This window comes from Sander lucioperca, chromosome 3, assembly GCF_008315115.2.
Source record: "Sander lucioperca isolate FBNREF2018 chromosome 3, SLUC_FBN_1.2, whole genome shotgun sequence".
Taxonomy (NCBI): Eukaryota; Metazoa; Chordata; class Actinopteri; order Perciformes; family Percidae; genus Sander; species Sander lucioperca.
Genome location: NC_050175.1, coordinates 24,078,675 through 24,096,422, shown reverse-complemented (window position 1 = coordinate 24,096,422; position 17,748 = coordinate 24,078,675). Strand labels below are relative to the sequence as shown.

The 17,748-nt window shown below is 38.6% G+C and overlaps 1 protein-coding gene and 1 long non-coding RNA gene across 16 annotated transcripts in view; one reads left to right on the top strand and one right to left on the bottom strand.

The window, feature by feature from the left end:
• Positions 1–17,748, bottom strand: part of plekha7b (pleckstrin homology domain containing, family A member 7b) — an 82,373-nt gene that overhangs the window by 27,808 nt on the left and 36,817 nt on the right. For 14 of the 15 annotated variants that reach the window (XM_035999551.1, XM_035999552.1, XM_035999549.1 and 11 more), the window contains 5 exons: positions 16,036–16,119; positions 11,607–11,718; positions 9,778–9,882; positions 9,244–9,316; positions 8,746–8,846 (listed from right to left, as the gene is read on the bottom strand). In XM_035999551.1, coding sequence (XP_035855444.1) covers positions 8,746–8,846; positions 9,244–9,316; positions 9,778–9,882; positions 11,607–11,718; positions 16,036–16,119 — 475 coding nt within the window. Of the gene's footprint in view, positions 1–1,803; positions 2,498–8,745; positions 8,847–9,243; positions 9,317–9,777; positions 9,883–11,606; positions 11,719–16,035; positions 16,120–17,748 lie in introns of those variants that run through there. The other variant, XM_031324209.2, reaches the window with a different exon arrangement.
• Positions 5,930–16,098, top strand: LOC116067709. The gene is made up of 3 exons (XR_004109296.1): positions 5,930–6,021; positions 8,244–8,247; positions 16,088–16,098. It is a non-coding gene; the product is annotated as an uncharacterized LOC116067709 (long non-coding RNA).

The following is a 17,748-nucleotide window of genomic DNA, read 5'->3' as shown; positions in this document are numbered from 1 at the left end:
ACTGCTGATGTCAACAAACAAAAAAATGCAATGAAATTAGAGAGGAGTGGGGGAAAACGGCTGAGACCCTGTCGTCCCACCACTCCAATGACGATGAGAATGTGATAAATGATATTCAGCTTGACAAGACAAATACCAGAGCCACTGAGCATATACGTATACAGCATGAGATTGATCAAATGAGTAGCCTTGGAAATGTGAGTGTCTTGTTCTACCCATTCCCTGCATTTATAAAAATTTGCAACTGGTTAACTTATGAAATTTATGGACATTCCACATGTTTTCGGTTAAAGTCTCTCTCTCTCTCTCTCTCTCTCTCTCTCTCTCTCTCTCTCTCTCTCACTCTCACACACACACACACACACACACACACACACACACACACACACACACTCTTTGACTTGTGTACACTAATTTTGAGTGAACACTGTAGGTATTGTAGCCTTGTCATTGTCCTCTCACATTGTCCAAAGAATTGGTGGACTATAATACAGTTTTTCTCAATTGCTAAAACACAATTACTGAAAATTGCTCCATTTTCTGAAAACATTAAACACAAATCTCTCTCTCAAATCATAAACAAAGTGATAAAAATTATATACACTATCAAGCAGTCAGTTCGAAACATATAGTTCTCAGGGAGAAGTACATTTTTAATCTCAAAACAAATTTCATATTTTTCCGTCATTGTCTTTACATGAACGAAAACATGTTCTATCATAGTAGCTCAAAATTGATTAGAAATTACTACTCTGCTTTGCTCTTTGCAATTTTTTTGTTCTTCCTCCTCCTTGTACCCCTAGTTTTACAGTACTGTACCCTGCATCTCACAAACTTGTCCTTTGTCTCTGTGATACTGTAATTCTTTGTTGATATGAACCTGCAACCAGTCAAAAATCTATTGAGCAGTCAGTACTGTTACAGTAACAAATGGAAAGCACAATGTTCAGGGCCATACAATGTGTTCATTGTACAGTATACAGCCTACAATGCTCAATGTGCTTCTTCTTGTCTTTGGGCTGGGTCAGGCCAGAGCACTTCGTCGACATCACAAGCAATATTGTCCCTCCTGAGGCAACGGGGGAAGAAGCCTCTTGTGTACCGTATCCAGCCCTGACACCTCGCATACGCACTCGTCCTCGTCCTCTCACATTGTTTCATCTATCCATTCTCAGACTTTCTCCTTCCCACCTTCAACAACCTGTTTGCTCTCTGAACTGGCTTATATTGGTTGTGTCACATCATTTGAAACAAGTGAAATCAATTTTGAGTGGTTGTGTTCAATAAATGATATGTGTTCTCTATTTGTATTTGATTGTTGCCACTTGTGTTTACCAGTATGGATGACATGTGCATTACAGTGCAGAATGTGTTTTGAGAATGAGAATGTGTTTAGAGTTTTGCTGAAAAGTCTAAGTGAGATCTGCAAATTGTGTTTTACCATGTAAAATGGTTTAAGGTATTGACAACAAACTGCACAATTAGCTAAATGAGTTCAGGCAACTGAACTTTGTTCAGCCAATGGGTTTAAGTGTTTTAGCAATTGAGAAAAACTGTAATAATATGTAATAATAATAGTTTTCCTTTTTTCTGTTTTTATTCTGAAATAAATCACAGCAAAGTGGTTAACTAAAACTAATGGCACCTCTTTGTGCTCTGGCATTGTCTATAGATGACTGTAATAAGGTCTGTACATGATGAGATTTTGATGCACATTTAGAAATGTGCGTTCATCAGCTGCTAGCATAATATGAAACAAAATGAGCTGAGGTCCACTGATGAGGCTAAAGTAAAATCAAATACCTATTCATGCAAGACAGGAAGCCAATGGGATTAAGGACGACCGCCTGTAGAGAACAGTACTCACTCCGCTCGTGCACACACCGGGTCACAATGGGAGGCAATTGACCAACAGGGAATGAGAGAAACACAGTGAGATGAGCAAAAATAAGAGAACAGAAAACAACAGGAAGTTGCTGACTCAATAAGAAAGAAACAGTGGCTCCGGCTGTGGTCTTATGGCAGTCGTCACAGAAGCAAGAATGAGTAACAGTGACAGCATCATAAGTGTTTTGACATTTTACAATCAGACATATCATCACGGTGTCAGTGCATCAGGGAAGGTTAAAAAACATACTCTAAAGTACAAGTACTTAAGAGAAGACTTAAACCTGATTTATTATATAATCTCCATTCAACTGCTAATCAAATTAATTTTGAGAATATTTTGTGTCCCCATCTCTCATTATTTCAGGCCAGCACAAACTGTAGTCCGTCAGTAGCTCTAACAATCAGAAACACTGCGTTGTTGAACACCAGACATCTATTGAGCTGCTGTCATGCTTACTTAGCAGTAACTGAATATTTCCAAAGCACCTCAGATACACGTAATGAAATCACCTGCTCTTTAATGCATGATGGCTCAGAGAGAGCTGTAGGGAAAAGAGATCTCTTAAATACAAGGTGGTACAGCAGAGCCCAGGCTCATTTCACCTAACCTTACACACACTCTCCAGCAAGTGGTGGGAGGAGACGATGAATAGGCTGAATGTATAATTAATATCTCCAGCAGCACAATTATTGTATGTAATATGATCTTTAAAACGCAGGAGACGCGTACCACACATGCACACACATTCATACTCACACAGACATGCACTCACATTCAGACACGCACACATACACACAGAATCCAAGAACAAAAGCATAAGTACAAAGGAGCTGAAAGGATTGCAACTGAATGCCCTGAAGCTGCAGTGGTGCATCAAACATTCACCACTATTGTTCTTTGCAACTAGCGCTGTGTTTCCATAAAAGAGGAGCTGGATAATGTTAACAATCTTGCCTTAACCAAAATACATAGATCTCTTTGCTGTCTCCATTCACAGACTTTGCTGCATGCAAGGACAAGTTATGTTGCACATTTTTAAATAAAATGACACTATTACCAAATACAGGGCTGACTCTATTGGGTAGAGTATAGCAAACGGGTTATGTGCCATTCAGATTTCAGTGAAAGAACAAAGCTTTTGCACTGTGCACAGTCAGCACACAATATTGAAGACTGCACTGCAGCCTCTCCAGCACACTGCTAGGGCTACCAAAACACAGTGCAAAATGTACTTCTGACTACATACAGGGTTGTACTGAAGCCAACCATTGTCAAGTAACACCCTACATTGTTTTTGTGTTACAGTAAAAAAAAAAAAAAAAAAAAAGATCAGTGACCAGAAGGTCAGAAGTTGCATCAGACTTAACACAATCAAACTCTATAAAGAAGTCTTCATAGATATCAAAAGATGAGTTGCATGCAAACTCTTTCTTGCCCAAAAATGTGAACACAGGTTAAACTTTTCTGAGAAGAAATGCAAACCAGTACCTGCTTCGGAACCAATAACAAAACAATACTTTTTCCCTACCTTACTTTAAAAAAATTGCTTTTCTACAAAACATTTTTTGTTAATTTAACAAAATAAGCCAAACTAGTATAGTATGTCGAAAAAAGTCTGGACTGGGTATTGTACTTGGGTCTGCATAGATAACTTGCTGCAGTGAATATTTCCTGGCTGCTTGTTGGCAGTAGTTCTAACCACTGCACCAGTTTTCCACCAAAGATTTCAAGTTGAAAACAGTGATAGCATAGGATGTTGAAAAAAGTTTAGCATATTGATAAGAAGTCATAGTATAGTATGTAAAAAAAGTGATAAAAAGTCATAGTTTAAGCATATTGATAAAAAAAAGTCATAGTATAGTATGTCAAAAAAGTCATAAAATACTATGTTAAAATTAGTGATAAAAAGTCAAAGTATAGTCTGTCGAAAAAAGTGATAAAAAAAGTCATAGTTTAGTATATCGAAAAAAAGTCATAGTATAGCATGTCGAAAAAAGTGATAAAACAGTCACAGTTTAGCATATTGATAAAACGTCATAGTATAGTATGTCAAAAAAAGTTATACAAAAGTTATAGTATATCAAAAAAAGTCATTAAAAAAATCAAATTACTGTATGTAGAAAAAAACGTCATGAAAAATGGCCAGACCGGACTGGGTATTGAATCTGGGTCTGCATAAATAACTTGCTGCAGAGACAACTTGCTGGTTGCTTGTTGGCAGTAGTACTAACCACTGCGCCAGTGTGCCACCAACTATTTCAAGTTGAAAACAGCAATAGCATAGTATGTCGAAAAAAGTGATAAAAAAGTCATAGTTTAGTATATCGAAAAAAGTCATACTATAGTACATCAAAAAAGTGATAGAAAGTCATAGTATAGCACGTTGAAAAAAGTGATAAAGTTATAGTATTTCCTGCAATTTCCTGCATGTTTTACCCCTATCTAAGCTGTCCCAATAATTAAAGGTGGAGGTGTGCAAGACAGAGATGGGGACTCGAGTCTGAGACTCGGACTCGAGTGGCACTTAAGTCGCACAAACAGCTGACTTCAGACTTGACCCGGACTGGACCCAAAAGACTTCAGACTTGATTCGGACTCGAGCTTCGAGACTCGTCAACAACCTGTTTTCATGGAATTATTGCTTTTTAAATCTAAATGTATTCATGTATTTCTATTTTCTTTTATTGGCAGATTTACTTTGGGAAAATATATGACGAGCTGCAAGTCCCCTGCCCTTTGCCATAATGTGCAACGTAATGCATGCGCTATGCCTTATGTGCGTGCACTCACGTATCAAAAAATGTATTGACGATGGCGACACCAAGTCCTCCCGGAGTTGTGCCTTTTGTCATTAGTTTTGCTTTTAATAACTTTGTAAACAGTGGCAGTAAGCGAACAGCTAAATGCAAGGTGTGTGGCACCAAGATAAATAATGTCGGATCAACAACGTTGAACTTCATCAGGCATCTCAAAACGCACCCAAATAGGTCAGTCACTTGCTAATGTGAAAGATACGTTACATTTAGCATATATCGTCACAGGTAACAAGCTAATCATCGCAAAGTGTTGTGCTAATGCTGGGAACAGGAAAATTGTATCTTTATAGTCAGTAGTTGCTGAGGCTCAGACATCCATGGTGCACAGGAGGCGGGACGCACGGATCCATCTCCCCAGGAACAAACGCTGTGTCGGGTGGGCAAACTCGTGATACGTAATTGATCCCGTGGATGATTTGTAGACTATTAAGTGAACAAGGTGTACTCGGTCCACCAAACACTGGGCCGTCTTGACTGTCTTAATTCTGCACATATTTCTGTTACTGTAGTTCTATTTACTATTTCATTATTTCACCCATGGGTGGCGCATCGGATCTGTGCGCACTGTCACATGCCGTGGAGACACTGGCCTCACTAACCTCTCCTCCTCTGAGTCGGATCTCCCTAGCGCTGGACTCAGTTTCACTGAGCGTACTAACACTTAGAAAATAAATGGCACTACATCAGTGAGTTCAAGCTGCTTATTGTGCGTAATTTGGACTGAGACTGAGATGCATATTGTTCTGTAATTGGTGTGGCGCTGCCACTATTCTCTTAATTTCCACTTCAACATTTCACATTTTTGAGTGAAAGAGATGTTAAATTTAGCATATATCGTCACAGGTAACAAGCTAACCATCACAAAGTGTTGTGCTAATGCTGGGAACTGGCAAATTGTATATTTATAGTTGTATCCATATGATGTGACAGACTTAGGTTAATATTTCACCAGGTCCGAGGGCTAGAGGGATGTGTTAAGTAGACCCCATAAAGTTATTCAACAACTGATTTTGATACTGTACTGTATGGATCGTAGCTACAGGACATGCTTTAAATTCATAAGATTAACAATACAGTGTTAGGGACAGATCAGATGGCCAGAGACTTGAGACTTGACTTGGACTTGTGGCAAAAGACTTGAGACTTGACTTGAACTTGCCCCTCAAGGACTTGAGACTTGACTTGGACTTCCAAAAAATGACTTGTGAACATCTTTGGTGCAAGAGAGTTATTGGTGTGTTGAAATCATGGTTGAAATGCTGAAGCACTCTCTCATCCGCATGCCCAATTACAACGTTCACAGTTGCGCGACCTGTTATTTATGGTAGTTTGATTGACTCATATCTCTGACTGGGAACGATACAAAGAGGATTACCAATGGCCGCTGGGGCAGATTAACTAACGCTAGTCTCGTTACTGTAAGTAGGCTACAATATAACCTTCGTGAGTAAAAAGCCAATACTTATCAGTGCACTCACCTGTCTACAGGCATAAACATGTAGAGAGCAATATTTCAATCTGCTCTGTCTGCCCAGTCCACTCTTGTCCACCGTGCTGTTTTATGCAAACACAGCTCTACTCTGCAAATAGCAAATTTTTACAAACAAGCTAAAAAAAAAAAAGCTGTCGGTTTGTAGTCTAACTGTTTATCTTAGTTTGCCGGGAATCTTGACTATCCAATTGCGCCCAGAGGCATTTGAGCGGTGTCCGTTGGTGACGCCCCTTTGGAAATGGGCTGTGAATGAAGCTTGCCCAGACCCGCTTTCAGTTACAACTGAGAAGGGTCTGGTATCAACCAGGCTAGCACGTTTTACCCCTATTATATTATTATCTAAGCTGTCCTAATGATTAAAGCAGCCATATTATGCTCATTTTCAGGTTCATAATTGTATTTTAAGGTTGTACCAGAATAGGTTTACATGGTTTAATTTTCAAAAAACACCATATTTGTGTTGTACTGCAATGCTCTCTCTCACTGCTGCAGATCCTCTTTTCAGCTGGTCTCTGTTTTAGCTACAGAGTGAGACCTCTTTTCTTCTTCTTCTTCTGTACTATCTTTGATTGCACTGCACATGCCCAGTAGCTCAGATGTAGATCATGTCAGCTAGCTAGCTCCATAGACAGTAAAAGAAAGGCTGTTTCTACAACTTCGGTCAGTTACAAGGCAGGATTAGCTGGGAGACTTCTAAATGAGGGCGCACATGTAAGTAGTTCTTTTGTAGATTATGGTGAACTTGTGTGTGTTGTAGCAGTGCTTTGCTATTGAGAACGAGGTAGCATGCTAGCGTTAGCATGCTAGCGTTAGCCATAGCGTTAGCATGCTAACGCTACGAGCTAATGGTTGCGGTTAGCCTGCTCGTTTCGGCTTGTGACGTCACAAGCCGTGCCGATTTTGAACAGCTCACCCAGAGACTGAAGGCAGGACACATTCAGAAACTGTATCTCACTCTAAACAGCATGGGTGGATTTTTTTCAAAGTTTGTATGTGTGTGGAAGCACCAGAGACACAACATAACACCCCAAATCCCAGAAAAAGTGATTTTTTCATAATATGGGCACTTTAAAGGCGGAAATGCACAAAAAAATCTTTAAAAAAGTCTTAATATAGCATATTGAAAAAAGTCATAGTATAGTATGTCAAAAAAGTGATACAAAAGTCATAGTATAGTATATAGAAAAATGTCATTAAAAAATAAAAATGTAGTGTGTCAGAGTGGGTAACACTGGGTCTGCAGGGTTAAATTGCTGCAGTGCCTACTTGTTGTTTGCCTGTTGGCAGTAGTACTAACCACTGAGCCAGGTGCCACCAAAGAATTTAAGTCAAAAATAGTAATAGCATAGGATGTCCAAAAAAGTGATTAAAAAAAGTGATAAAAAAGTCAAAGTATAGTAAGTCGAAAAAAAGTCATATATATGTCGAAAAAAGTGATAACAAAGCCATAGTATAGTATGTTGAAAAAAGCCATTAAAAAGTCAAAGTGTAGTATTTCGAAAAGTGCCAGCCCTGACGGGGTATCAAACCTAGATCTGGCTCTACTTGCTGCAGCGAATACTGGCTGGATGCCTGTTGGGAAAGAATTTACGTTGAAAACAGCAATAGCATAGCATGTCGAAAAATGTGATAAAAAAAGTGATAAAAAAGTCATAGTATAGTGTGTCGAGAAAAATCCATTAAAAAGTCAAAGTGTAGTATGTTGAAAAAATAATAGTATAGTATATCAAAAAGTCATAGTCATAGTGTGTCAAAAGAAGTGATAAAAAGTCTATATATGTCAAAGAAGGTGATAAAGTCATAGTATAGTATGTCGAAAAAAAGTCATAGCATATATATGTCGAAAAAAGTCATAGTCTAGTGTAGTCTCTTAGTGTAGTAAATCAAAGTATGTCAAAAAAAAAAATAGTCAGGAAAAAGGCCAGTATCGAACCTGGGTCTGGGTCTACTTGCTGCAGTTAATACTTACTGGCTGTTTGTTGGCAGAAGTACTAACCACCGAGCCAGCGTACCACCGAAGACTTTAAGTTGAAAACAGCAATAGCATAGTATGTTGAAAACAATGACAAATAGGTGATAAAAAAAAGTCATATGTATGTATGCTGGTTGTCTATTGGCAGCAGTACTAAGTGTAAAAAAGCTTAATATTTGAAAAACTATAAATGGTGGGAAAAAAGTTGAATAAAAGCACAAATGTCCTTAAAGAGCTGAACATTTTGATATTTGAATGGTTTTTGTAGATGAAAGTACGCAGAAGTAGTAGGCGACCGAAAATTGTACAGAAGAATCAGTTGTTATCTGATTCTGTGAATACTGCTGAATCAGCATTCACACAAAAATTTAAAATGCCATCCAGTATGCAGGGAGTACCCAACCATCCTTCCTGTGTTACAGAGACCACACCAGGGAAATGAGTATGTGAGGACTGCTTCCAAATAGTGATGTAGCAATGAATATTCTGTATGTATAAACTGTATGTAGTAAACATGTTTTTCTGGCATTATAATTTCTTTCATAAATCTGATTCAATACCACTTCAGTGTTACCTTGAAAGCGTATTTGCGGTTTATGTGATCATCAGGCTCAACTGGTGCAATGACATAACTGGGCAGAGGGATGCTCCCGAGCACCGTCTCCTCTCTGCTGTCTGTAAAGAAGGAACAAACAACACAGAGTATGACTGACTGCAGATTTAATGAACAGCAGGAAAATTAGCAAGACATTATTCATGGTAGACTCTTGTCTGGTCGAGGCCATGTGGCACAAGCAGGCATGTGGCTTATCTATTATTCAGTATGATTAATGGAAGACAGGAAGTAGATGCTCTGGAAAAACAAGCACAGATTACATCCCATAATAAAACACTCAAGTTAATAAGGATGGAAAAGTTGGAGGAAGAGAAAGCCGGGGAGAGTAAGAGATAGCAATAATTATTCAAGAAATGAATATCCCTCATAGGAGCTCGCTGAAGATTTGTATATTTGTATGACCATTTCAAGTTTTGTCTGTTAAACCATGGCCAAGTGCACTTTTAATAGACTCACCTTTGTAGTAAAACAAGCAGTAGTCTGACAAAACAAACCACTTCCTTTTCCACAGCCGCATTCCAGAGCTGTCCTGGAGGTGAAGGGGGAAACGCAACACAGTGTATTAAGAAATCCTCCTTGCAGGAACTTTTTAATGAGAAAGTGTAGTTCGGGAATACAGCACTCGTGAGGGGAGGGGGGGACTTTATGCATATTATTAGAACAATAATTTAATTTAAGTTCAGTTTTTTCTTGCAGCATTTGGCACAAAGATGCAGCCTCTACATTTGACTAAGCACTGCATGTCTCTAACTCTGGGTTTGGTCAGGGAATTGTTTGTCTTTGTTTGTCATGCTGCTTAAGATGATGATCATAAAACACTCAAATCCAGATTAGAAGGGTTTTGAAAGGGTATTGTGAGGATTAATTTTGTAAATGGTACAGTTCACAGAACATCAGATTCTACACAAAACCCTTTAAAATGTGCTCCTATACGTGACAGGTGGGGTCTTTCTTTAAGACTAAAAATAAGAGCAGAGGAACCCAGCTCACCTGTTTATAGAGCCAGCCTCTCACCACCACTGGGATGTTGAGGTTTCTTTTAATAGCATGATCCCTCTTGCCAAAACTGTGCACTTTCCCCACACCTCTGGAGCCCTGCAGAAAGCAAAGAAAAACCAAAAGACTTGATTATGTGGTGGCTTGTTGGAGCAAAATTAAAGTTGAATGAATCTGGTTTCAATTAAATGAATTGATTAAATTGACAGTAGTTTCACCAATATTGTTAAAGATTGATAACATTTAATCGGTTTACATGAGGAAAGGGGGTCATGAATTTGTTTTGGCTTCTGAAGGGGGCCATGACAAAAAGTTTATTAAGGATTAATCATCACCGTAGTGAAGACTATTCTTCCTGGGGTCCAACACAAGACAAACGCAAACAAATATTATAAAGCAAAATAAATATTGTTATATTAGAACAATAAAAACTTCCTGGATTTTATAAAACAAAAGGCACATTAGCATGTTTTTCATGTTATGAAAACAACAAAACAAAACAGTAACATGAAATAAAATATGTAGTAAACAAAGGTGTATACCATGGCATCGCCCTCCACAGTGCAGATAATACAACTGCAAAATGGAGTTAACTGGCCTTCTTTCCAGGAACTTCCTTCTTCTAACACCCATAATGAAAAGAGGAAATACCAACTGGCTATCCTTGTGGATGCGTGCATCCATGAAAGGTCATTTTAGACTACGTTTTCTCTGACACAATTAAATTGTACTTTTTCTTGGATGCTTTTCTACAGAAATACCTGGTATTGTTGGGTTGAGCAGCTGGCTAAAAGAAGACACAAATGTTGAGGGGACAAATATGCATACCCAATTCCTCATAAATGTGACACGTTTTAATGAGACAAAATGAAAAACACCAGAGCGACCAAAAGGTAAGGTAAGTCAGTCACACAAAACAATAATCACACAGACAATGTTATCTGTTGATCTGCTGGTTATTTTCTCTATAATTTGGTCTATAACATGTCTGAAATTAGTTAAGAATGTCCTTCAGAAGCTCCAAGAGCCCAACGTAACGTCTTCAATATTGTCTGTTTTGTCAGATCACAGTTCACAACCCAAAGATATTTAGTGTACTGATATATTAGACAAAGAAAAGCAAAAAAGGGTTCACACATGAGGGTCTGGAACCAGCAATTATCAGAATTTATTTTAGATCGACTAATTGATCATTTCAGCTCTACAACAATGTAGTCTAAAATCACAATTATTTGAAAAAAACATTTTTTCAAGTATTCACGCATTCATGTCCCTCAGAGCAATAGATGTCTCTCACGTTAAGTTGCATTGAAACAGTGGCTTCCAGGAGTAGCATTAGCTATTTCAGATTTCTCTGTGATTTAATTACAGCCATGCGCTTCGGTGGTGTGTCTCATATTCAGTGACAAAACATGTGATCACTGTGGAAATAACAGCAAGTCTATCACAAAGATGCATACTGTACACCGCACCCCTGTCCAGTCCCTGAGGATGTGTAATAAGTTTTATTATGCTTAAAAAAATGACTAAATTATTGCTCTTTGTTGCGGTTAATCCGAGTGAGATTATGTCTTCTAGAGTTGATTAAACATCAAGAGAGCTTCTAAAGAAATTCAGTACCCCAAAAAGAAATGCTTGGTCAATTACGATAAATGTCAAATAAGAAAACCTGAAAAAAAAAAACATTTTGATTTTGTTTTAGGATTCATTTTCTCTGTAAAGATTGTTACATTTTTAAAGTTTACATTAAAACTGACAAACACAAGTGAAACATACCTGACATAAACGTTGGGCTCTCAATAAAGACAAACACTGATACTCACCTTTGACCCTGAGGTGGCATCCACTGCTGCTGATGTCACAGCCCTGGAGGACTTTGTGACCATGCTCGGGGATCTCTGATTGGCCGCTGACTTGGACATACGGACTTCTATCCTACAGTTGAAAAGGCAGCATAGCAGCAAATCAGTAATACAGACAAGATGAGAACCACTGATTAGTGATATTCCCGCTTAATTCCTCCGACAAACTACAGATATGCAGGGACACAGCCCTGTGCTGAGCTTTCACATATAAAGGATATGTCTATTTCCTGACACCGCCACGCAACCTCTCACAGCCAATGGCTCTGCGGTGGATGTGTTAACAGTGGAAGCTTTGTGTGCCAAACACTCCAGTGACACTTGGTCTGACACACACCTCGGGGCACACATCATACACCGACCCAGATAACAAGTCAAAACAAACAAAAAAAGAACCAAAGCCTTTGGTTAAACCATACATACATGCACGCGCACGCACACACGTCTGTGCTGATAAGGTAATAACATCCAGTTCCAGCAGATATTTCATCCACAAATCCTGCAGACCTCCTGTCACATCACATTTTAAAAGTTCTCTGTTGGGTTTATATTGGAAAACTGTGCAGACCACTGGATTAAAAGGAAGTTATTGTCATGCCCTTAGAATCATCCTAGGTTATGGTTATGTTTGATTTGATTATATTTTTGTTACGAATTTAAAAGCACAACAACTCAAAGGAATATTACTGTAATAACACAATACAAACAAATTACATATAAATAATCATATAAACCTACTAGATCCCGTTGCAACTCCACCATGGTTTCAACTCGCTCCCTTAAAAGGGAAACATCAACACTCCCCACAAAGCAACCTTAACTTTTGTTTTAAAAATTGCCTTTGTCTTTGTGAGATGATCCATAAGGAGATCTCTGATCTGTTCCAACCATTGTTATTATTATTATTATTATTATTATTATTATTATTATTATTATTATTATTTATTATTATTTCTGTGATGCTGGAACCACCAGGTCCAGCACCAACTATTATATTAAAAATGATTGTTACACTCACTTCAAGTGTTTATTTAAATAGTATTGTTCATATTCCCTCTCACATTCCTAGAAAAAAATGTCTATCACTTCTTAAGAAGGTATAAGGTCAGCCAGTCAACCAGTATAATTGACATGCAACTGTCCAGTACTAGTCTTCCTGACTTCAGGAGTGAACTTAGAATAGGAAGAAATGTGTGAACTGTCTCTCTGACAACACTGCCACTAGCGCCCTGCATTGTTCCGCAAAGAGGTTAAAAGCAGCCCTAACCCTGTTGTTTTTTCCTGCTTCGTGTTGCTGCACTACACTGAAGCTAAGGGCGGGAAAAGATAAGCAAGAGATGTGTGTGCTAAAGCAAAAAAAAAAAAAAGAAAAAAAAAAAAAAACGGTAGTAGAACAAGAGAGACCACAGTGGAACAAGAGAGACCACAGTGGAACAAAACATCCAGTATCTGCACTCACAGTCTGGACTTCAGCCAGCATTTTTACAGGATGTTTCTGTCGTATCAAGGGGACTCTGCTGTTTTATGTGAAGCTTTCATACTGTTTACCACCACTGTCATTTGAACAGTTCCCCAGGAGATTTGTTATGGCATGTGGTGGAGAGGAGCGATATTTCACATCACGTAGTGTAGAACGGGGGAAGACACTAAGCTCCATCTCCCTGCTTCTCTTGCTACTGTATGATGGAAATGAGGGCAATATTTGACTTTTTCTAATCCTTGCAGGCAGTGGGTGCCCACAGGGAGAGTTGACGAATTGATCATAGTGTGATAATCTATAACAAAGGCAGGCTAAGCATTGGCTGATCGACCCCTCCATGGGGAAGGGCCTCCTAAAGCTCTTTTTCCTGTTCTGTCCTCAATCCGATACAGGTCTCCAGGGAACACACGGAGGTTCTCCTTACTTGGAAGGCAGTCAATGATTCAAGGAAGAAACCAATTTCCTTTTCAGATATCATTATATGCAGATTGAAGCCCATAACATCACCATGACAGTGAACAGAAGCAACATTTTGCAGCCACAGTAAGGTCATGCCTGTGTTGCACACATTCGATACCAAGACTGCACCCCAGCTGTCATGCTCTCCACTAAACTCTACAACAGCATTATGAAAAGAAGGTGTGTGTGTGTGTGTGTGTGTGTGTGTGTGTGTATACTGCAACACAGAGTGGTTTGGAGTAGATGCTGGAGTTAAAATAGTTAATTGAAATTCACACTTTGTATCTTACAATGTTGCTGAATTGACCTACATCTGCACTAAAGCTGCCTTTTTCTCATCTCTTCTCATAGTCTTAGTTTAACACTGAGCTAAAACTAGAAAAATAATTCTATTACTTAAAGCTGCTTGAAGATTTATGGTAAAACGGATAACATACCTTGTGAAATACTGTAGTGTATGTAACCAGTATTTAGAGCTAGTGTTTGACTAGTCTCACATTGCCAGACCTTCATCCACAGCGCTGCGGAGGAGGGTCTGGCAAGTCCACACAGCATTCCGGGATGGGAGAAAAATGTGCTCTGGTTTATTGGCATTTCTTTAAACCAATCACAATCGTCTTGGGCGGCGCTAAGCGCCGTACGGAGCAACAGCGCCACTGCAAAATAGCCTTGGGAAGGAACTTGTTTTGGTGGAACGTGTACGTTCAAAGGTTGTTTTAGTCGTGCAACAGAAAACTCAGATTGGACAGATAGTCTAGCTGGCTCTCTCGATTTACCCTGCAAAGATCTGAGAAAAGGTTAACCGTAGTCCTCATAAATTGACCGGAGTTTAAAATGGCAACAAAAAAGAAAGCCCAAGGCAACGGATATCCGGCGGAATTTCCGTCAGCAACAGAGCAATTCCGGAAGTGGAACGTCAAGGATATAGACTAGTGTTTAACAGACTACTTTGAATGTTCACATGCACTGATGTGGCATCATTCCTCAAGTTTCAACTGATCTTTCTCAGTCATACATTTTTCTGATGAACACCGAAAGTAACTAAGATCTTACATTGATAAAAAAAAAAACATGTCACACATGAATTATTTTACATTCATTGGATGTGTTTTTTGTGTTGGATGAGTTAAGGTGGATATATGCTCAGTCCAAAAACTGTAAAATTGTGGCATTCACGACATCAAAGCAGGATTTCTTTCAATCTGTATGCTGAAAGCTTAACTATTCTCTTACAGTAGTTGCCAAAACAGGTGATTGCTGTGGTTTCAAGAGTGCGTACGGACAGTGGGACGTACAGTATGTATGAAACATCTTGTGTGTTCCTTTAATAATAACATTTTTTATACAGAATTTTATTATGCCTACTGTACAGTATAATGTATGCTGAGACTATCTTTCATTACCTTGTCCTGTCCATTTCATGACATGCCATGTTGTTGTGAAAGGGGCATAAAATTGATACTATTCTTACCGTAGCTTTAAGAGATTATGACTGGCATTTCAAAGTAAAAGCATCATTCTGTTGCAGCAACTAAGGCAACCGTAACTTTAAAGCCCCTTGATGGTATACAAATCCATGGCTCAACAAAACTGAATGAGGGATAATGAAGAGTTTAAGGGAATGAATGACAGTGGAGGATGCAGATGAATCACAATCAGTTTTGCATTGCTTAAACAGACCATCTTTTAATTAGTGGGAATGTGGAGGTCACATACTTTGAATCTAAACCTGCTTCTGCCTTAAGTGGAATCAGCCCCATGCATGATCATCTTACATTGGCCAGCTTAAATACGATCAGACACCTGCTGCCTTATATTGTGCTGTAAACCTGCCGTACAGCTTTGATGGCTTTGCAGGATGAGATTCATACAATGACATAAAATGACAACAAATCCAAATGACAATAAATCCAACTGCAAAGCAATGACAAGTTATACTGTAGTGAATGAAAACAAGGCACTGTTGATTCTTCTTAAGAAATATCTTGGGGATATTCTGTCAATTCCAGTATCAAAGTCAGAGGCACACAGTCAGATTTCCCTTTTTATGACTTCAACTTCACTGAGAATAATGGCTTAAATGGACTAGAAAAAAGAAAAGAAAAACTTGGCTGAGTGATGAGGCAGATTCATGACACCAGATGTGATATTTACACAAAAGTATATGTGAGTGTCAGCCATGCCATTACCATAAATCCTATTAAGGCAATATTTTTACAATACATCAATTTGATGAAAATTATAACGTTGCCCATCCTTTAGTATTCTGACTATGACCGCAGCTCATTTTCCAGATGAACACTTAACTGAAACACTTTTTTAGTTAAAACATACCAACTATTCTCCAGTCTATTTGTAGAATCCAAACGCATAACCTTGAATTAACTGAATCTGTACATTTAAGCATGCAGTATATGCATCATTCCCAGGGAAGAAAAAAAAACCACTCACCTGTCTTGTAGTGTGTATTCTGTGTTTTCAGGGGATATCTGTCCGGTCACAGGGTGCCGAAACGATGCAGTTCTCAGGTTGTGGCTGCAGGGATTGAAAAGAGGGAAGATGGAGAGAAAACAACACCAAGGGAAAAAACTGAATTAGTATGAAGTCCATACTCCTGATCACATCCCTGCATGTCTGTGTTTCTATACTTCTAAACAAAACCACATCAGGTTTAGATTACAATGAATGCCTCAGTCAACTGTAAAAACAAATAATAAAATAAAAATAAATAAAACATGGTAGCACTTCAGCCAGGTAAAGAACCACATATTCTTTTACACAAAGTGTAGGGCTCAGCACTCTCCCTTAGCCAGCTTACCAGGCTTTATTGATTTCAGTTACATGGGGCCATTCATTTCTTTAACTAGAGCATAAACGCATGTTACTGTCACAGGATAGAATCGGAAACAGATAAGTGGCTAGCGGTGCTGGTGTTGACATGACTGAAATATTATGCCATGACTCTGTTTCTATTTGTTGTCGTCTACTATATATGTGACTGGGCTAAGACAAGAAGATTTGGGCTATTTCATTTATTTTACAACAAAATAAAACAAAATCCTATACATCTATCTATACACAACATCTTGCAGTATTGAGCTAAATCTACACATCTGTTGTCAAATACACTGACAAAGATCAACAGCCCTGAACAAACATCTGGTCTGACATATTGAAGCAGAGTAAGGTTGATCTAGGCTACTTCTTCCTCACACTGTACTTGGATGTTTCTCTTGCTTTATAAAAAAAAAGACTGATGTATTTATCCGATGCCCAACCTTGTCATCTAACCACCATGGCAGGTTAAGCCTCACTATTTAAAGAAACCCCACTACTGCAGAGGGCCTTAAAGGTGTATGGCTCTGCAGGATTACTTAGCTGCCACTGGTACTCAGTACTGCCATCCATTATCCCCTCAAATTGTGACACATCTCTCGAGATGCTGCTGGCTTTCTGATCCTTAGTACATCTTAGACTTTTTCAATTTAATTTTGTATGCACATATAAAAATGTGGAGCTTTAGAAACTTGTTTTCTGAAGAGACATTATACAGTGTAATGTTACGGAACAATCTAGCAGCACTAGTACTAATATCTAGCAACACAGGCCTGTGTGTTTTCTCTACTCAGGTGTAGCTAGTGAGGAGATCGATATTTGTCTGAGGATGAGGACAACAGATAAACATTTCTCATTCTGGGTATCTGAAATACTGGGGAGAGTGACCATGTGTGATAATATACTGGACTGCAATATTATGCTTTCATGCCTGGCATTTGTTAGTGTTGTATTTTATTGTATTTATCTTCTCCCATTATCATCATACACAATCTATTACAGCAGAAAAAAACATAACACCATAAGTTGTGAAATACTGTGCACAAGCATGCAATAAAACCATAGAGTAAATACTGCTGCTGTCCAGAGGCCAAATCCATATGCTGCTTTTTCATAAACATACACACGGGTACAGATAAAAAAAAATAGCTGTGATAAACATGTTTACACTATCCTCACTTAAAGTGTACCATGGGTAAATAAATGACTTTATGTCCAGCAGTAAGGGGTGAATACTCTAAAGGACAGCACAGTTGCAAAACTTCAGTACCACAGCATAAAGGTGCAGAATGATACAAACAGAAAGTGGTGCCTTACTGCATCACCATG